A 22,406-nucleotide genomic window follows, 5' to 3' on the forward strand; every position below is an offset into this window, starting at 1 on the left:
GCAGTGCTCTCCAGAGGGTGGTGCTGTCTGCCCAACACATCACCGGGGGCACATTACCTTACCTGTAGCATCCAATATCACAGGAAGGCCAAAAATATCATCAATGATATAAACGACCCCACCTCCCGAGTAGCACAACGGTCTAGATGCATCACTCCAGATCCGGGTTCAATCCCGGGCTCTGTCGCAGACAGCCGGGACCGGGAGACCAATGAGGCGGTGCACAATTGGCCAAGCATCATCCGGGTTAGGGGAGGGTTTGGCCGGCTGGGATGTCCTTGTCCCATCACACTCTAGAGACTCCTTGTGGCGGCCGGGTGCATGCACGTTGACTTCGGTCGCCAACTGTAAGGTGTTTCCTTCTACACATTGGTGCGGATGGCTTCCGGGTTAAGCGAGCAGTGTGTCAAGAAGCAGTGCGGCTTGGAGGGGTCGTGTTTCGGGGGAAGCATGGCTCTCAACCTTCACATCTCCCGAGTCCGTATGGGAGACCCGGTTACTCAACCCTGCACCTTAGAGAATGGTGCCAGAGGGGATGGGTGCCATTTTACATGCTCCTAACCAACTGTGCTATTTTGTTTGTTTTGTCACATTGTTTGTAACTTATTTTTTATTTTTTTGTACATAATGTTGCTGCTACCATCACTTATGACCAAAAATAACTTCTGGACATCAGAACAGCGATTACTCACCTCGAACTGGACAACCATTTTTTCTTTAACCAGTCCGACGGAAGGATATACTGCTCTGTCTGGAACGGGCCCAAATCCCCATCATTTGCGTGAAGAAAAGACAGAGAAAAAGGGTGCCGAGGTCGGGCTGCCTTCTGAAAATTCGTAGGCTAGTGAGTTAAACCCCTCTACCATCAGTCCTATTAGCCAACGTGCAATCATTGGATAGCTAAATGGATGAGTTCAGATCAAGGATATCCGACCAACGGGACATTAAAAACTGTAATATCCTATGTTTTTCACCGAGTCGTGGCTGAATGACGACATGGATAACATACAGCTGGTGGGGTTTTTGGTCCATCAGCAAGATAGAAAAGCTGTCTCTGCTAAGACAGGGGGTGGCGGTCTGTGTCTATTTGTAAATAACAGCTGGTGCACGAAATCTAATGTTAAAGAAGTCTCAAGGTTTTGCTCACCTGAGATAGAATATCTCATGATAAGCTGTAGACCACACTATTTACCAAGAGAGTTTTCATCTATATTTTTCGTAGCTGTCTATTTACCACCCCAAACTAATGCTGGCACTAAGATGGCACTCAACGAGCTGTATAGGGCCGTAAGATAACAGAAAAATTCTCATCCAGAGGCGGCGCTCCTTGTGGCCGGGGACTTTAATGCAGACAAGCTTAAATCTGTTTTACCTCATTTCCACCAGCATGTTAAATGTGCAATCAGGGAGGGGGGGGGGGGGGGGGGGGGCACTGTACCACCTTTACTACACACACGCCCTCCATTTAGCAAATCTGACAATAACTCTATCCTCCTGATTCTTGCTTACAAGCAAAAAGTAAAGCAGGAAATACCAGTGACTCGCTCAATAAGGAAGTGGTCAGAGGACGCAGATGCTAAGCTACAGGACTGTTTTGCTAGTACAGACTGGAATATGTTCCGGGATTCTTCCAATGGCATTGAGGAGTACACCACATCAGTCATTGGCTTCATCAATAAGTACATCGATGACGTCATCCCCACAGTGACCATACGTACATACCATGGGTTACAGGCAGCATTCGCAATGAGCTAAACAATGAGCCACTTTCAAACACGGACGCTAATAAGAAATCACTCTATGCAGTCCGACGAAACATCAAACAGGCAAAGCGTCAATACAGGACTAAGATTGAATCATACTACTCCGGCTCTGATGCTCGTCTTATGTGGCAGGGCATGCAAACTATTAGGGACTACAAAGGGAAGCACAGCCGCAAGCTGCCCAGTGGCACAAGCCTACCAGGTGAGCAAAATAACTTATGTGCTCACTCGAGGCAAGCAACACTGAAACATGCATGAGAGCATCAGCTGTTTCGGATGACTGTGTGATCACGCTCTCCGTAGCCGATGTGAGTAAGACCTTTAAACAGGTCAATATTCACAAGGCCACATAGCCAGATGGATTTCCAGGACATGTACTATAAGCATGTGCTGACCATCTGGCAAGTGTCTTCATCAACATTTTCAACCTGTCCCTGACCGAGTCTGTAATACCAACATGTTTCAAGCAGACCACCATAGTCCCTGTGCCCAAGAACATCAAGGTAACCTGCCTAAATGACTACCAACCTGTAGAACTCACGCCTGTAGCATAAAGTGCTTTGAAAGGCTGGTCATGGCTCACATCAACACCATTATCTCAGAAACCCTAGACCCACTCCAATTTGGATACCACCAGATCCACAGATGATGCAATCTCTATTGAACTCTACACTGCCCTTTCCCACCTGGACAAAAGGAAGACCTACGTGAGGATGCTATTCATTGACTACAGCTCAGCATTCAACACCATAGTACCCTCTAAGCTCATCACTAAGCTAAGGACCCTTGGACTACACCTCCCTCTGTAACTGCATCCTGGACTTCTTGACAGGCCTCCCCCAGGTGGTAAGGTAGGTAGCAACACATCTGCAATGCTGATCCTCAACACAGGGGCCCCTCAGGGGTGCGTGCTCAGTCCCCTTCTGTTTCTTACTGTTTACCCATGACTGCATGGCCAAGCATGTCTCCAAAACCATCATTAAGTTTGCCGATGACACAACAGGGATAGGCCTGATCACTGACAATGACGAGACAGCCAATAGGGAGGTCAGAGACCTGGCAATATGCTGCCAGGATAACAACCTCTCCCTCAACGTGATCAAGACAAAGTAGATGATTGTGGACTAAAGAAAAAAGAGGACCGAACACGCCCCCATTCTCATCGACGGGGCTGTAGTGGAGCAGGTTGAGAGCTTCAAGTTCCTTGGTGTCCACATCAACAAACTATTATGGTCCAAACACACCAAGACAGTCGCGAAGAGGGCAGGACAATGCCTATTCCCCCTCAGGAGACTGAAAAGATTTGGCATGGGTCCTCAGATCCTCAAAAGCTACACCATCGAGAGCATCACCTCCTGGTATGGCAACAGCTCGGCCTCCGTCTACAAGGCACTACAGAGCGTAATATGTACGGCAAGTACATCACTCGGGCCAAGCTTCCTGCCATCCAGGACCTCTATACCAGGCGGTGTCAGAGGAAGACCCAACAATTGCCAAAGACTCCAGCCACCCTAGTCATAAACTGTTCTCTCTGCTACTGCATGGCAAGCAGTACCGAAGCGGCAAGTCTAGGTCAAAAAGGATTCTCAACAGCTTCTACCCCCAAGCCATAAGACTCTTGAACAGTTAATCAAATGGCTACCCGGACAATTTGCATTGTCCCCACCCCACGCCCCATTTTTACGCTGCTGCTACTCTCTGTTTATTATCCATGCATTGTCACTTTACCTCCACCTACATGTACATATTACCTCAATTACCTCAATATGCCCCCGCATATTGACTCTGTACCAGAACCTGCTGTATATAGCCTCCATATTGACTCTGTACCGGAATCTGCTGCATATAGCCTCCATATTGACTCTGTACCAGAACCTGCTGTATATAGCCTTCATATTGACTCTGTACCGGAATCGGCTGCATATAGCCTCCATATTGACTCTGTACCGGAATCTGCTGCATATAGCCTCCATATTGACTCTGTTCCGGAATCTGCTGTATATAGCCTCCATATTGAGTCTGTACCGGAACCTGCTGTATATAGCCTCTATATAGACTCTGTACCGGAACCTGCTGTATATAGCCTCCATATTGACTCTGTACCGGAATCTGCTGCATATAGCCTCCATATTGACTCTGTACCGGAACATGCTGTATATAGCCTCCATATTGACTCTGTACCGGAACCTGCTGTATATAGCCTCCATATTGACTCTGTACCGGAACCTGCTGTATATAGCCTCCATATTGACTGTACCGTAATCTGCTGTACATAGCCTCCATATTGACTCTCTACCGGAACCTGCTGTAAATTGCTTTGCTACTGTAATTTTACTGTTGCTCCTTAATTATTATTATTTAAAAATATATATATATTCTTGAAACTGCATTGTTGGTTAATGGCTTGTGAGTAACCATTTCCCTGTCATGTCTACACCTGTTGTATTCGGCGCATGCGACAAATACAATTTCATTTTATTATATTTTATTTTAGAGGCTGCTGCCCTATATAGATAGACATGGAATCACTGGCCATTTAAATAATGGAACACTAGTCACTTTAATAATGTTTACATGCTTTACTCATTTCATATGTATTTACTGTATTCTATTCTACTGTATATTAGTCAATGCCACTCCGACATTGCTCGTCCTAATATTTATATATTTCTTAATTCCATTCTTTTACTTTTAGATTTGTGTGTATTTTTGTGAATTGTTAGATACTACTGCACTGTTGGAGCTAGGAACACAAGCATTTCACTTCACTTGCAATAACATCTGTTAATGTGTGTATGTGACCAATAACATATGCTAACATGTGTATGTGACCAATAACATCTGTTAACATGTGTATGTGACCAATAACATCTGTTAATGTGTGTATGTGACCAATAACATCTGCTAACATGTGTATGTGACCAATAACATCTGTTAATGTGTGTATGTCACCAATAACATCTGCTAACATGTGTATGTGACCAATAACATCTGTTAATGTGTGTATGTGACCAATAACATCTGCTAACATGTGTATGTGACCAATAACATCTGTTAATGTGTGTATGTGACCAATAACATCTGCTAACATGTGTATGTGACCAATAACATCTGTTAATGTGTGTATGTGACCAATAACATTTGCTAACATGTGTATGTGACCAATAACATCTGTTAACATGTGTATGTGACCAATAACATCTGCTAACATGTGTATGTGACCAATAACATCTGCTAACATGTGTATGTGACCAATAACATCTGCTAACATGTGTATGTGACCAATAACATCTGTTAATATGTGTATGTGACCAATAACATTTGATTTGATTTGAAAGGTGTGCGTAGGAAAGGTATATATTTCCTATATCGGAATCGGCCCCTTGGAGAGTAGGCTATACTAGCCCGTGGGGTGTGAACAATGTTGTTAAATCTGCCTTCCACCCTAGCTGTGTTTTTGGTCTGGCCCGGGTGTGGAAGAAGTAGGGGAGAGAAATGAAGGAGAGAGGGAGGGGGAGCGAGAGAGCGGGGGAAATAGAGGGGGGCAGGATACAGGAAGTGGAGCTGGCAGCAGAATGCGGGGGAGGACGTGTGTGTGTGTCTGTGTGTGTGTGTGTGTGTGTGTGTCTGTGTGTGTGTGTGTGTGTGTGTGTGTGTGTGTGTGTGTGTGTGTGTGTGTGTGTGTGTGTGTGTGTGTGTGTGTGTGTGTGTGTGTGTGTGTGTGTGGGAGGGAGGGAGGAGTGAAGTATTAGGGTGTTATAAATAGAACAGACATTAGAACAGAACACCTCACACATCCGCCTGGCTCACATCTGGCCAACAGGCAGCACCAGGAAAAGGGAGGGATGGAGAGGAGGGAGAGAGCGAGGGGTTGTGTACCTTTGGCAGTTACATGACATGTCAGTAGCACAGCTAATTGGATTAATAAAGGAAGCAGAGTGAAATAAAACTTTTGTTAGTTATCCTGATAATACAGATTTTTCCTATCAATTATTGGAGGGTTTTCTATGAGCCAGTTTCAGGGTTTCCATCTCACCTGCACAGTATTTATTCCTGTGTTCTTCCATTTGATGTACAGACAATGTCTCAATAAAATATAGGTAACAACTGAAAGTCTGCATACTGCTTTATAACTTGTTATACACATGCATACGTTTTTATGATGTCTTACTATAAGGCTTTTAATACGGTTGTCACCTACATATTCACTTTTAGATGAGTGCATCATGCAACAGCAGAATGAACTGAAATGTGAGGAGAGGAGAGAAAAGGTGAACAGAGAGGATACATGTTTTTAGACAGGAGGGAGGAAGTACAGTGGAGAAAAAAAGGAGGAATGCAGTGGAGGAATGTGTGAGGAGAGAAGAGATTGGGGGCATTGGGGGAGCAGAGAGCGGCCGGTTGAGGGAAAGAATGTGGGGGTTTTAGGGAAAGGTGGAAGTAGTGGAGAATAGGAGGGGAGTAGAGGTGTGGAATGTGACATCCGGCCCATTGATTGTACTGCTAATGTTTCCGGCAGCAATCTGATCTGAAGCTGTCCTCTCTAAAGTAAACAGAACACACAGGGCAAGCAGGGGGGACACTAGAAACAGACCATAACACACAGGGTAGACAGGGGGGACACTAGAAACAGACCATAACACACAGGGTAGACAGGGGGGACACTAGAAACAGACCAGAACACACAGGGTAGACAGGGGGAACACTAGAAACAGACCAGCACCTACAGGGTAGTCTGGGGGGACACTAGAAACAGACCAGAACACACAGTCTAGGCAGGGGGAACACTAGAAAAAGACCAGAACACACAGGGAAGGCTGGAGGAACAATAGAAACAGACCAGTGGGCACACAATGGTTGAATCAACTTTGTTTCCATGTCATTTCAATTGAATTCAGTTGGAATAGAGGTTGAATTGATGTCTGTACCCAGTGGGACAGGGCAGGCAGGGGGAACACTAGAAGCAGAGGGAGATAGCAGAGACACAATATTTACACTTCTAAATGCACTTATACACACTACCTTACACATAACAATACACTCCGTTACACACATCAAATGTCTCTACTTCTCCAAATCTATAACCCCAACGCAAACACACTCTCATTCTCACTATAATACACCTTTTCACTCAAACATACGCACACATTCAAGCATACACTTGAAAACACACACAAAAAAAGAAACGGAAGTCTCTCCAGACCAACAGTGTGCATTCTCTCTGGTTTTTATTCATTAGGAAGAATTCTGTCTGGAATTACAAAATGCACGGGTAGAAATAGCGGTGAGATAGGTTGAGAGTGTGAGAGATAAGAGTGAGAGAGAAATAGAGAGGGAGTGAGTGAGAGATAAAAGATCCCACAGCCAGAGTTTTAAGGGTTACATCATCAGATTTGGCTGGCTCCTGGCCCCACCCAAAAGTAGGCAGGGATATCCCCATCTCTTTTAATTTGATTCTCTTCTTTAAAAACAGGAGTTCTCTTTTTTTGTAGTGTCCTGAACATGGTTGTGTATTGTCTCACCTCCATGTTTACAGTTAACAGCTGGCAACATAAATAAACAAACCAACTTTGATTCTCACCAAAGTCATCATGTCGCTCTTTTGACATTTTTTTTTTAAATAGATTTTTTAAACCTTTTTTGTTCTCAAAAATAGAAGGAAAAAAGAAAACATGTTGCTTAGTAAAAACATCTATCTATATTCATATATTTTTTAAAATCTGAATTCATATTCTTATTTTTTGATTCCTGAAGATGACTGTTCACCCACGGTGTGGCATGCACATAGCACATGCAGTTCTGGAAGTAGATATTTTCCCTTTTTTTGGTATTTTTTTGGTACTTAAAATGCTTTTATTTCTATGTTTTCCATAGCAGCTCATACATTGCTTTTTGAAGTAACAGTGGGGTTATTTAGAATATGTGTTGTTAGTGGATGGTTGGTCAGTACAGGACACAATGATTGACAGTGAATGTTAGGGCCTCTCATAGTTTCAATTGTAGGGTGATTGACATCTTATTTCATCTTGCACACAGACACACAAACATTCTGACACTCGCTCACAAACACAGGCTAACTCACACACACACACACACACACACACACACACACACACACACACACACACACACACACACACACACACACACACACACACACACACACACACACACACACACACACACACACACACACACACTCACACTCACACACACACACACACACACTCACACTCACACTCACACTCACACTCACACTCACCAACTCAAATGTCATCACAAAATATTCAAAGCAAATAAACAAATGAAATTAAATATCCAACGAAAACAGCTAGCTATTGATGTACACACACACATTGAATGTACACACACATTCTTGCTATAAAAGAACGCATTCATACACAGACACACACGCAAACGCACACACGCCATACGCACGTACATGCATACTTGCTACAGCCAAGAGCTACATACTGAGAGTGTATCTGTATATTCCTATCTTATCAGTGTTGTGATGTGACTTATACACGTCTATGACATTCCTACGTTAGATGAATACTGTAAAGGCAATGTGCCTGTGCACTTTCTGGTCAAAGTGTGGTACATAGAATCATGGGATATGTCTTTACAGTACATCAGAATCCAGATATGTGCAGATCTAACTGCGCTATATCTATGGCAGCCGTGAACAAACACTGTTACCTGACGCTAATGGTTTTGACATGGAGTGTAATAATAAGAATAATAATGACATAATTCTCATAAATTAATGGTTCACTATGGCAATCCTCAAAGTCCGGCAACTGTGAGAGAGACACTGTACGGGACAGTGGTGGGTATTAGGATGGATGTTAGGTTGAGGGGCACAAAGACACACAAAAAGAGAATAGGGTGAAACAGGACACAGAGGTTTGGCAGAAAAGACCAAGTCATTGTTTCTCCCATGCATTTTCATTGGCTGTGATACATGTCCTGTGTATTTGTGATTGGCTGTGTTACATGTCCTGAACACAAAGGAGGTGATCCACCAGTGACAGACAACACTTTAACCTTATGCTCCCAGTTTAAAGACAGATACGAAAACATTGGAATCCGACAGTCAAAATAGAAGGGGTGATCCAATGATACAATAGGACAGGGATGCAATGTATTGCATACAGTGCCACCTAGAGGGCCAAACTGGTAGAGGAGCTCTGTCTCATTACTGCTTTATCTGGTCTACTTTAGTCTGTAGACCCCGTTACCTAAGCAAGACCATTTAGCTGCCCTATATTTACCCAAATGATTAATATATGTAAACAACTGTCCAATACATGTCAGATACATGATTTCCTGTATGATGTTTGACATTGTTTTTTTTTAAAGTTCCTTTTTAAGTTCCCTTTCCCTTCCCCACCGTATTACACTGTATCAGAGTCATTCCTATGATTACTCCTGTTCCCACAATGCACCTCTCTGACAAAGCTCCGCCCACCAGCCGGACCAGTGGACCACCAACCAGACAGAACGTCTCACTAAACAAAGATGGTGACGCGCTGAGCACAATCGACTCGAAAGTAACAAACACAAATACAAGACTAAAATAATTCTGTCTCACAAGCATGAACATCGTCATCATCATCATCACCATTATTATCATCGTTATTATTATCATCATCATTATTATCATAATCATCAATAGTATTGTTATCAGTATCTATAGAACCATTATCACTATTAATAACAAATAAACGAAAGGTGAAGAGGTTCCCTCCTTTCATCGGCCTTTCTTTCTCTCTCTCTCTTTTCATCGCTCTTTCAAACACAAACCCTGGAAGACTAGAGACATATCTCTGGTTTGAACGAGGCTATGCATCAGCAGATGAAGAGCCAATAAGGACCATGGAGCGTGCTTGTAACTTCCTCCCCCAGTTTCAACTCCCTTTTAATATGAACCTATAATATGTGGGGTCTGCGTTTTCATACTTTCCTGCCTTCTTTCCTTCCATGAAATAAAAGTAGGCCATGTAACAAAATATCTACTTCCTTGAAAATGACTGTGCAATCTCAGCCACATCAACAGTTATAATTTGGCACAGAGCATTTCAATAAGAACAAAGTGGGAAATAGATCATCCTGTCCCTCTGCATAAAAAAGGCTTGGACCTTGTGCTTCTCTTCCTCATCGCCCCATCTCTCCATCCATCCTAACTATCCTGATTATACATCCAGCACAGGAAGAGAGAGAGAGAGAGAGAGAGAGAGGGACGCCTCATCTCTCCATCCATCCTAACTATCCTGATTATACCTCCAGCACAGGAAGAGAGAGAGAGAGAGAGAGAGAGAGAGAGGGACGCCCCATCTCTCCATCCATCCTAACTATCCTGATTATACCTCCTGCACAGGAAGAGAGAGAGAGAGGGACGCCTCATCTCTCCATCCATCCTAACTATCCTGATTATACATCCAGCACAGGAAGAGAGAGAGAGAGGGACGCCTCATCTCTCCATCCATCCTAACTATCCTGATTATACATCCAGCACAGGAAGAGAGAGAGAGAGAGACGCCTCATCTCTCCATCCATCCTAACTATCCTGATTATACATCCAGCACAGGAAGAGAGAGAGAGAGGGACGCCTCATCTCTCCATCCATCCTAACTATCCTGATTATACATCCAGCACAGGAAGAGAGAGAGAGAGACGCCTCATCTCTCCATCCATCCTAACTATCCTGATTATACATCCAGCACAGGAAGAGAGAGAGAGAGAGAGAGAGAGAGAGAGGGACGCCTCAGGGAGAAGAGAGAGAAACAAAGGGATTACAGGAAAAAGAGAGAACCCCACAGACTAATATAGAAAGGACCCAGGAATAGTTTCCCCCACATTACAGTAGTTTCTCTTTGTTATCATTTTTTTGTATCAATCATGCAGGATTCCACAGGTTTTTAAACTCTGCAAGTTCCAACGAAGCTGTGCGGGTGCAACAGAAGAATCAAGCTTCAATGTTTCGAAGAAGAAGAAGAAGAGGAAGAGGGAAAAGTAGCAGCCGCAGGAGTAGAAGAAGAAATACTGAAGAAAATGTTTGTTTTTAAGTTTCTTTTTTTTTATGTTCACCATCCACTTTTTTATGTTTCTTCTCTACTCGGTTGGGGCGGAATCTTTTTTGGGGAGTTGGGGGGTTGGAATGGATAGATTCCGCCTACATAACCCCATCTCTCGTTCAGAGTTAGGGTGTGTGTCCCGGTGTCCCCCCCACTCCCCCCACCACACTCAGGTGGAAGGCTCATCATCACTGATGTCCTTATTAACAGTAAACACAGATGATAAAACTCATCAATATCTCCCCATCATCGGGGTTGGTGGTTGGTTTTTGCAACTAACGCAACTCCACTTAGTTCTCCGCAATGTCATAGTTTCTTGCGTTGATTACGTGATGACGTCTTGGTCGTTGTGGCGGTTTTTAATTTGTTTCCAGAGGCGTAGCATCATGATACGGTGAGAAAAGCATCCGTCCCCATATCATCCATTTTGAAATCATCCATTTTGAAAAACTCCTTGTATCTGATGAGCTGGGTTCCATAGTTTTTGGAGGAGGAATTGGTTTGTACTCCATACCCTGTTCACTAATTTCCACTCATCCTTCAGTGGTCCTCCTCCTCATCCCTTTATTCTAACTACCCCTTCCTCACTCCCTCCATCCCCGGGAAACACTGAGCAGCAGAAAAAACGAAAAGAAAAACAAACGGAAATAAGGAAAGAAAGAATCATGCCTTGGTTTCCCCTGTCTCATGGTGATCAGTGATCTGGCTGTGTGTTTTCCTGGGCTGGGAGGTAGGGACTGATAACTCAGACAGTGTGGTTGAGCCCTCCCTCCCTCCATCCATCCATCCCTCCATAGTCTCCAGAGGCTAGCACCTGTTGTCATCCATGTTGTTGTAGGGTTCGTGCAGGTCTTTAGTGCGGGGCCCTCTAGGCTGGGGAGGGGGGACCTTGTGGGGCCCGGGGTGGGTGGGGCCGTGGTGGTGTTGCGAGGAGGGGGAGGAGGCACGGTAGCCGTTGGGGATGCGTCGAGTGGGGGGAGGCTGCTGCCCTTGGGGGGTGGGGGTGGTGTTGGGTGGGGGCGCGTGGCGGGAAGTCCTGGGCGAGGTGCGGGAGTGGGGGTTGTTGGGGTGGGGGTTGTTTGGGTGCGGGTTGATAGGGTGCTGCTGCTGTGGGGTTGGGGGATGGTTTAGCACGGGGAGAGTAGGGTGGTTGAGGGGGTGAGGCTTGTGAGGGTTGCCCTGTGTGGGGCTCTGCTCGTAGGGAGGCGGTTTGTGGTGCTCACGGTCGTAATCCTGGTAGTCCTGGTTGTAGAAGCAGCCGTCGCCCTCCAGCGACCCACTCTCTCCTCCTCCTCCTCCCCCATCCCCCCAGCGGGGAGGGGGGTGGCAGGCTTGGTTGGGTGAGCCATGGTGGGGCGGGGGAGGTCCCTGGGGGGGCTCAGGGGAGAAGCGGTGAGGGGCGGGGGCGGGGGCGGAATTGCGCACCTGGGGCTGGGCCCCGGGAGGTGTGGCCATGGCTTTACGGACAACAGGAGAGTAGGTGACGTGTGGGCGGGGCGTTGCCGGGGTCTGAGGGAGTTGCCGACGGCCTCGTCTCGGGGTACTGGTCCCCGAGGTAGAGGGAGCGGGACTTTCGCTCACCGAACTACTGCCCTACACGAACATTGAAGGCAAATAAAAAAAGAACCATAAAATTAACGACGACACGAACAGAGAGAGGGAAGAAGAGAGAAAGGGAGGAAGAGAGAAAGGAAGGAAGGAAGAGAGAAAGGGAGGAAGAGGGAGAGGGAGTCAGGGAGGGAGGGTGGGAGGTAAGAAGGAAGAGGGAGAGGGAGGGAGGAAGAGAGAGGGAGGGAGGGAAAAGAAAGGGAGAGAGAAAAAGAAAGAAAGAGAAATACAAGGAGAAATAAATAAAGAGAGGGAGAGAGAGAACAACAGACAATAACAACAAGAACAACAACAGCAACGAGAAGAAGAAGAAGAAGAAGAAGAGAGCAATCAGGAGAGTGTGAGGGGAAGGAAGCATCCCGGGAAAAGAAAGACATAAAAAAGCAAGAAAGAAAGAGAAGAGATATATAGAAAATGATGGGAGTCAGCATACACCGTAGAAAACAGAGAAAAGCGATGAGTCATGAAGAATAAAGAGAGGACACAAAAACAACAGGAGAAAAGAAAAGAAGAGATCAGATCTGACACAGTAGGCCTCAAAATGGTGATTGTGAAGGTTCCCACAATGCACTCTTTCAATGTTGTTGCCTTGTTCAGTCTGTCTCTTATCTGAATCTAGGTTGTTAACCAATCACCTCTGTGTGTAAGTGTGTGTCTAAACTGCTGAATCCTATAAACAACAATAGTTAATGAATAGACAATGTATGGAAGTGTCAAAAAGGGAAAGTCAGCCGCCTAAAGATATTTAGGCCAAGGAGATGGGGGAGACACTCAAGGTAGAACTAAAAGGAGAACCTGAGGCTAAAACAGTTAGGAAGGTGGTTCAATGTTGACACACATCATAGAAGCCCACCTGTCTGTGTGTCATGCACTCTCTGCCCTCGCTGGGTGACCGTGACCAGCGACGGTCGTGCTCCCTATCCCGGTCGTGGTCTCTGTCTCCTCGGGGCTGTCTGTGACCACCGTGCTCTCCCCCCCGGTCGGCGCGGTCGGCACGGTCTGGTGTGTAGCGCTCCTTGTCCACAGAGCCGCTGTGATGGTGGTGGTGATGGTGGTGGTGTTTGCGGTCTTTCTGCCGACCGCGGTCTCTGTCGCGGTCACGGTCCTTCTCCTTGGGTGGCAGGTCACCTGACTGAGCGGTGGTGCTCAAGTCTGTGCCCAGTCCTGCTGGAATGGAGGCCAGTTATTGTTGTCATCATGGTATCTCTAGTGTCTTTGTAACCATGACAACATGACAACATCAAACACACTTTGATACAGTAGCAACTCAGGGAACTAAGCACGTTCTTCTCACACACTCTCTGACTCACACACATTCTGAACCGTTCCTGACCAACGCATGCACACTCATTCTGTCTCTGACCTGTATCTGCGTCTGTATATCGACACAGTGACCGCTCGGAGGCCCGGTGGCTTCGGTCGCGGCGTCGGTGGCTGTGCCTCGGTGCTCCGCCCTCCTCGGGGATCACATACTCCATTGCATAATCATCGGCCCCTCCCCTTTCCCTCTGGCCCCTCCCAGATCGACTGTGACCAAGGGAGGAGGCCGAGCGCTTCATAGGACTATTATCTGTTATAGTCTGGGAGAGTGGGATGGAGAAAGAGAGAGAGAGATGGATGATAAGAGAGTGGGATGGAGAAAGAGAGAGAGAGAGGGATGATGGGAGAGTGGGGCGGAGAAAGAGAGAGAGAGGGATGATGGGAGAGTGGGATGGAGAAAGAGAGAGAGAGAGGGATGATGGGAGAGTGGGGCGGAGAAAGAGAGAGAAGGATGATGGGAGAGTGGGATGGAGAAAGAGAGAGAGAGGGATGATGTGAGAGTGGGATGGAGAAAGAGAGAGAGAGGGATGATGGGAGAGTGGGATGGAGAAAGAGAGAGAGAGAGGGATGATGGGAGAGTGGGATGGAGAAAGAGAGCGAGAGAGGGATGATGGGCGAGTGGGACGGAAAAAGAGAGAGAGATGATGGGAGAGTGGGATGGAGAAAGAGAGAGCGAGAGAGGGATGATGGGAGAGTGGGATTGAGAGTGGGATGGAGAAAGAGAGAGAGAGGGATGATGGGAGAGTGGGATGGAGAGAGAGGGATGATGTGAGAGTGGGATGGAGAAAGAGAGAGAGAGAGGGATGATGGGAGAGTGGGATGGAGAAAGAGAGAGAGAGGGATGATGTGAGAGTGGGATAGAGAAAGAGAGAGGGATGGATGATGGGAGAGTGGGATGGAGAAAGAGAGAGAGAGGGATGATGGGAGAGTGGGATGGAGAAAGAGAGAGAGAGAGGGATGATGGGAGAGTGGGATGGAGAAAGAGAGAGAGAGAGGGATGATGAGAGAGTGGGATGGAGAAAGAGAGAGAGAGAGGGATGATGGGAGAGTGGGATGGAGAAAGAGAGAGAGAGAGGGATGATGGGAGAGTGGGATGGAGAGAGAGGGATGATGTGAGAGTGGGATGGAGAAAGAGAGAGAGGGATGATGGGAGAGTGTGATGGAGAAAGAGAGAGAGAGGGATGATGGGAGAGTGGGATGGAGAAAGAGAGAGAGAGAGGGATGGAGAAAGAGAGAGAGAGAGGGATGATGGGAGAGTGGGGCGGAGAAAGAGAGAGAGAGGGATGATGGGAGAGTGGGATGGAGAAAGAGAGAGAGAGAGGGATGATAAGAGAGTGGGATGGAGAAAGAGAGAGAGAGAGGGATGATGGGAGAGTGGGGCGGAGAAAGAGAGAGAAGGATGATGGGAGAGTGGGATGGAGAAAGAGAGAGAGAGGGATGATGTGAGAGTGGGATGGAGAAAGAGAGAGAGAGGGATGATGGGAGAGTGGGATGGAGAAAGAGAGAGAGAGAGGGATGATGGGAGAGTGGGATGGAGAAAGAGAGCGAGAGAGGGATGATGGGCGAGTGGGACGGAAAAAGAGAGAGAGATGATGGGAGAGTGGGATGGAGAAAGAGAAAGCGAGAGAGGGATGATGGGAGAGTGGGATTGAGAGTGGGATGGAGAAAGAGAGAGAGAGGGATGATGGGAGAGTGGGATGGAGAGAGAGGGATGATGTGAGAGTGGGATGGAGAAAGAGAGAGAGAGAGGGATGATGGGAGAGTGGGATGGAGAAAGAGAGAGAGAGGGATGATGTGAGAGTGGGATAGAGAAAGAGAGAGGGATGGATGATGGGAGAGTGGGATGGAGAAAGAGAGAGAGAGGGATGATGGGAGAGTGGGATGGAGAAAGAGAGAGAGAGAGGGATGATGGAAGAGTGGGATGGAGAAAGAGAGAGAGAGAGGGATGATGAGAGAGTGGGATGGAGAAAGAGAGAGAGAGAGGGATGATGGGAGAGTGGGATGGAGAAAGAGAGAGAGAGAGGGATGATGGGAGAGTGGGATGGAGAGAGAGGGATGATGTGAGAGTGGGATGGAGAAAGAGAGAGAGGGATGATGGGAGAGTGTGATGGAGAAAGAGAGAGAGAGGGATGATGGGAGAGTGGGATGGAGAAAGAGAGAGAGAGAGGGATGGAGAAAGAGAGAGAGAGGGATGATGGGAGAGTGGACAGAGAGGAGAAGAGTAGTCACACAGCAGGCTTCTCAGGTTTACTTTCCTCATGTCTCCTTTCTAGTCTCCAGACATAATGGGGAAACGAAGGGACTTGTGTGTGTGTGTGTGTGTGTGTGTGTGTGTGTGTGTGTGTGTGTGTGTGTGTATGTGTGTGTGTGTGTGTGTGTGTCGACCTGTGTGTGTGTGTATATACTGTATAGTTGTTTACCTGACTTTTACATGTGTGTGCTTCTACATTCCTACCATATACAGTATAACCTTGTAGAGGTGGGCACCAGGTAACCCATGATAACACCCCCATACTGTTTCACACACATGCCTGTATTAGTATCATATATACATCATGCTGCCTCAGGCAGAGAGAGAGACAGAGAGAGAGAGAGAGAGATAAAAAAAGAGACAGAGAGAGATTGAGAGAATAAAAAGAGAAGAGGAAGAAGACAAACAACAGTAAAAGTAAGAAGAAAGGGAGATGAAAGGGAGGCAATAGGCCATGCCTGACATGCACCCAGGACTTCATCTGGAAAGATAGGTCAGTATCTCCTAATCACCCCCAAAAGACTAACCCACCCCATCCCCACCCAATCCCTACCCCAAAATCATAACACAATCCTCTGCCAGCCCCCTCTGCCAGCGTTCACATAGGAGCTGTCCCGAGTCCTCAGCCCCACTCAGAAGCTCTCTTTCTGGGGCACGGGGAGCCGCTCTGACCTCCTAGGGCTGCTGGACACCAGGACAGTGCCTATAATGCTACTGGTACACACCTGCATACTGTATATACCAGGCCTGCTAAGGACTAGTCCACCAGTGTCTGCTGGTTTCCAATTCTTTATTGAAGAAGGGATCATTTGGATGTAGAGTTAACTCCCCTGGTATTCCAGGTTGAAACCAGAATAGATGATAATGGACTGAAACCACCAGACAGTGTGTAGCTAGGATACCCTCACACACACAAACACACATGGAGACACATACACCAAGCACACACCAAGCACACACAACAAACACACTCACCAAGCATTCACACACAGGCAAACACACACATGCATGCACACACGCACAAAATCACTCCAACAAGGGCACACATACTCCTGGCATGCATGCAACACCAACACCAATACATCAGCACAGACAAGCACACAGGCATGATACACGCAACACACATGGCACACCCAACACAGAGCAGCAGCAGCAGGAAGAGAGAGAGACAGAGAGAGGGTGCAGAGTTTGCCAATCTCAAATCAACACCTTGACCCTAACCGCTTGGCACAAGGACTAGAGAGGTAAGTAAATTAGCCGTGTTCCAACATCCTGACCTCGCATAATCACATTCACCAGGCAAGATGTAAGTATTATGGAAAAAATCCATCTGGCTTATCAGAGGGCAGGGTGGAGCTATTGCCATATTGCTTATATTTTGCATAGACACTGAGTATCCGAAACATTAAGAACACCTGTTCTTTCCATGACATAGACTGACCAGGTGAAAGCTAGGATCCCTTATTGATGTCACTTATTAAATCCACATCAATCAGTGTGCATGAAGGGGAGGGAACAGGTTAAAGGATTTTTATGCCTTGAGACAATTGAGACATGGATTGTGTAAGTGTGCCATTTAGAGGGTGGGTAAGAGAAAATATTTAAGTGCCTTTGAACGGGGTAAGGTAGTAGGTGCCAGGCGCACCAGTTTGGGTCAAGAACAAAAAAGGGGGTCCAACTCAGAGCCCCACCTGTTTTGAGCCCCATCTATATATATATATTTCTATATTTTTTGCCTGTTCTGCATGTTCTTTTGGAATTAATACATGTCACATATCAGTTTGCAAACAATGTAAAAAAATATTTTATTGATTTAATAAAGCCACATACAAACATGGTTTATTTTTTGCTTTCTTGAGTAAGGCAGCTCCAAAACACAGCAGATGTTTCAGCCTAGCTCAGTGCTTTCTGTGGGGGTGGGGCAGCCAGCGGAAAATACAGAGCATAGGGGTTGGCAATCTTCTCCAGTTGCGCTGTGATTGGCTTAGTGTTCTGTCACTCATGGGGACACTACGTCACCGCAAAATCTACAGGAAGACCTAGAAAGTTCAAGCCGCCTTGGGTGCTGCCATAGATCTACATTAGAAGTGCCCATCCAAGAAGGCTCAAGGTCATTGGCCACAGATAAAATTACGTCAAATCACGTTATATCTACCGTAGCTGAATGGACTGATCATGTCAACGTCATGCTTTCAAAGTCTTAGCTAGCAAGTTAGACAAGCAGTCATCATCATGAATCACGTCGACAATCTACAGGCAAATCCTTTTCAATCTTTGTCATATGAAGAGAAATTATAGATAAAATGTATCTGTGCTCATTGGCCATTGGACATAAACATTACACAACAAGTTGGAAATCACAAATTCAACAATGAGAGGTTTGGAAGGAATCAGTGGCTAAATATAAATGTTGCAAACCAATTACTATTTTGCTTCCTCTGCCTGCTATTCGGTGGAAAGGGTGTGTGGGCCAAGTCTGGGTTTAAGGGTCTCTTTTTCAAGCTTAAAAGGATAAACATTCACACACAACACCCTGGGCCAGAAAAGGTTGAATACATTGGCCATGTTGTCAGTCCAGCATGACTTCTGCCGCGTTCAAAACACCTGGCAACTCGGAACCCCGAAATGTCAGATTTCAGTGAGTTCAAGACAACTGGGAACTCTGGAAAAAAAGGAGCTCTGACTGGGAAAATACGTTTTGAACGGTCATCCAACTCAGAATTCCAAGTCGGGAACTCGGGCCTCTTTCTAGAGCTCAGACCTGAAGATCACTGACGTCATGATTCTGCCTTGTTTTTGCCGAATCCCAGTTGTCTTGAAAGCACCATAAATCCAGAGAAAGCCAGACTTTGATGACAATGTTTCATGACAAAATTTGCCCACAAGAAGGACCACCGAGCCACCTTCCTGTTCAAGTGAGCACAGCAGAACGGTGAGTCCAAAAATGTATTGTATGCTGCTGCATAAATGATGTAATATGCCAGGGAGAAATGTATACTGTAGCTAATGAAGTAATACTAAGTGTATGTTGTGTAGTAAGCTGTTAGTAGCCCATGTGCCTCACTTTAATAATTTTGTCCCTTTCCCTCTCATAACTTAGCCTACTGTTCTGACTTGGTGGTGCACATGTAGCCTATAGCCTGTTTTAGAGAAATGTCATCATAATTGTCTGCTTATTTATTTGTTTATTATTTTATTTAACCTTTATTTAACTAGGCTTATATGCCCCCTTTATTTTTCCTACGGTTCTGACTTGGTGTACAGGGAGAATAATGTAAGAACGGCTCTTGTTCTGATTTCTGTCGGTGTACATTTCTGTCGCTGAACAAATAGTTATATTGGCTACGTCCGTCTTAGCTAGCTCATTAATGTCGGAATCAAAATTACGGATTGCCTCTCATCGTCCCCTTATGCCATAGTTTGTACCTCTCAATTACCAGTAGAAACCACATTTATTTAAGCAAGTCTGCCATGTCAGTTATGTTTTTTAAAAGGCAGTAAATGAGGCTGAATGAACTGTTTCGCTGCTAGACAAGGCACTACTGATAGCCAAGTGTAGCAGTGGTAAGGATTCACTCCATGGTGCTGAAAAGAAAGCTCTGCTGTTGGAACAGCTTTATGTAGGCCCTAACAGTTTGTGTGCACCGTTTGTCACCGTTATAGCGCAATGAATGTATTGTTTAGTGTTGTGTTGTGTAGTGGCTTTGCTGGCATGAATAAAATAAACAAACATACTCCCACCAAGATTGACATTCTAAAACCACCACTGGGTGTTCCTCATTTTTGGTATACTCAGTGTACATACAGTAACCAATCTTTTCAGATAAGATCTACATTAGAGGATAGGGGTCAATTTGGGATTTAGCATTTGAGTAATCATGCCATAAAACACATTTGATTCAAACTGAATTGAAATCAGTTAGTGGAAGAATCAGAGCTTGAAGCTCCTACCCTGCAATCAGTCAGTCTTATGTGTCAACAAACAGGGTTGTCAAAGACAAATAGGAGGGGAGGAGTACCAGCTATTGTTTGAGAAAAGAGAGAAATGAGAGGAAAGACAAGATACACACACAGTGCCTTGCGAAAGTATTCGGCCCCCTTGAACTTTGCAACCTTTTGCCACATTTCAGGCTTCAAACATAAAGATATAAAACTGTATTTTTTTGTGAAGAATCAACAACAAGTGGGACACAATCATGAAGTGGAACGACATTTATTGGATATTTCAAACTTTTTTAACAAATCAAAAACTGAAAAATTGGGCGTGCAAAATTATTCAGCCCCTTTACTTTCAGTGCAGCAAACTCTCTCCAGAAGTTCAGTGAGGATCTCTGAATGATCCAATGTTGACCTAAATGACTAATGATGATAAATACAATCCACCTGTGTGTAATCAAGTCTCCGTATAAATGCACCTGCACTGTGATAGTCTCAGAGGAACAAGGAACACACCAGGCAGGTCCGAGATACTGTTGTGAAGAAGTTTAAAGCTGGATTTGGATACAAAAAGATTTCCCAAGCTTTAAACATCCCAAGGAGCACTGTGCAAGCGATAATATTGAAATGGAAGGAGTATCAGACCACTGCAAATCTACCAAGACCTGGCCGTCCCTCTAAACTTTCAGCTCATACAAGGAGAAGACTGATCAGAGATGCAGCCAAGAGGCCCATGATCACTCTGGATGAACTGCAGAGATCTACAGCTGAGGTGGGAGACTCTGTCCATAGGACAACAATCAGTCGTATTTTGCACAAATCTGGCCTTTATGGAAGAGTGGCAAGAAGAAAGCCATTTCTTAAAGATATCCATAAAAAGTGTCATTTAAAGTTTGCCACAAGCCACCTGGGAGACACACCAAACATGTGGAAGAAGGTGCTTTGGTCAGATGAAACCAAAATTGAACTTTTTGGCAACAATGCAAAACGTTATGTTTGGCGTAAAAGCAACACAGCTCATCACCATGAACACACCATCCCCACTGTCAAACATGGTGGTGGCAGCATCATGGTTTGGGCCTGCTTTTCTTCAGCAGGGACAGGGAAGATGGTTAAAATTGATGGGAAGATGGATGGAGCCAAATACAGGACCATTCTGGAAGAAAACCTGATGGAGTCTGCAAAAGACCTGAGACTGGGACGGAGATTTGTCTTCCAACAAGACAATGATCCAAAACATAAAGCAAAATCTACAATGGAATGGTTCAAAAATAAACATATCCAGGTGTTAGAATGGCCAAGTCAAAGTCCAGACCTGAATCCAATCGAGAATCTGTGGAAAGAACTGAAAACTGCTGTTCACAAATGCTCTCCATCCAACCTCACTGAGCTCGAGCTGTTTTGCAAGGAGGAATGGGAAAAAATGTCAGTCTCTCGATGTGCAAAACTGATAGAGACATACCCCAAGCGACTTACAGCTGTAATCGCAGCAAAAGGTGGCGCTACAAAGTATTAACTTAAGGGGGCTGAATAATTTTGCACGCCCAATTTTTCAGTTTTTGATTTGTTAAAAAAGTTTTAAATATCCAATAAATGTCGTTCCACTTCATGTTTGTGTCCCACTTGTTGTTGATTCTTCACAAAAAAATACAGTTTTATATCTTTATGTTTGAAGCCTGAAATGGTCGCAAAGTTCAAGGGGGCCGAATACTTTCGCAAGGCACTGTACATGGATAAACTCAGAGAGAGGACAGAGAGAGAGAGAGAGAGGTGAGGGAGAGGGGGAGACATACACTGTACAAAAACATATTGAGATTCAGTCAAAATGACTAATTGTATATAGCCAAGTCAACAACCTTTGTTGAGTTGCAATTTTTTTAAGTTGAATCGGCTATGCACTATGTGTGAACTCAACTTAGAAATTCACAACCATGAAGTCAAATCAACTGAAGCAACATAACTGCTGTGTTGACAAAAAAAGTTCAGATGACTATAATTAATCAAATTGTCTGAACTTATGAAATCCAGTTGAATCAACTAAGAACCTTGTGTTTAACTGACTTAGAAATTCACAAGCATGTTAGGAGATGACATGAGGAGAGAGAGGCAGAGATGGAGACAGACAGAGAAAGAGAGAAATGGTTATCGTGAGGGAGTGAATCAGTGAGTGAGAGAGAAAAAAAGGGGGAGAGATGGGGAAGACAGGGTACATACACTGAGGTTATTTCCACGCTGCCTCCCTTTCCTTCGCTGCTGTGTGAGCACAGAGAAGACACACACACACACCACAGCCATGGATACAGCACAGGTAGGGCACACACAGACACACAGAAGAGGACAGAGGGACAGGGAAGGACAGAGGGATGGATACGCAAATAAATAGTGAAGGGAGAGGTGAAGAAGGTAAGGGGAGGGGGTGAGAATCAGATAACGGGGGAGGCATGGGCA

General features: G+C 45.4%; 1 protein-coding gene across 1 annotated transcript in view; it reads right to left on the reverse strand.

The window, feature by feature from the left end:
• Window positions 1-6,806: 6,806 nt before the first annotated feature.
• LOC139365086 (voltage-dependent P/Q-type calcium channel subunit alpha-1A-like) overlaps window positions 6,807-22,406 on the reverse strand; it is a 174,695-nt gene continuing 159,095 nt past the window's right edge. Inside the window, exons 47-50 of the mRNA XM_071102459.1 lie at window positions 22,173-22,211; window positions 13,815-14,031; window positions 13,305-13,615; window positions 6,807-12,436 (exon numbers count right to left, since the gene is read on the reverse strand). Of these exons, the coding sequence (XP_070958560.1) occupies window positions 11,651-12,436; window positions 13,305-13,615; window positions 13,815-14,031; window positions 22,173-22,211 (1,353 nt within the window). The 3' untranslated portion in view covers window positions 6,807-11,650. The remainder of the gene's footprint in view (window positions 12,437-13,304; window positions 13,616-13,814; window positions 14,032-22,172; window positions 22,212-22,406) is intronic.

The sequence above is a fragment of the Oncorhynchus clarkii genome, chromosome 13, assembly GCF_045791955.1.
Source record: "Oncorhynchus clarkii lewisi isolate Uvic-CL-2024 chromosome 13, UVic_Ocla_1.0, whole genome shotgun sequence".
Lineage (NCBI taxonomy): Eukaryota > Metazoa > Chordata > Actinopteri > Salmoniformes > Salmonidae > Oncorhynchus > Oncorhynchus clarkii.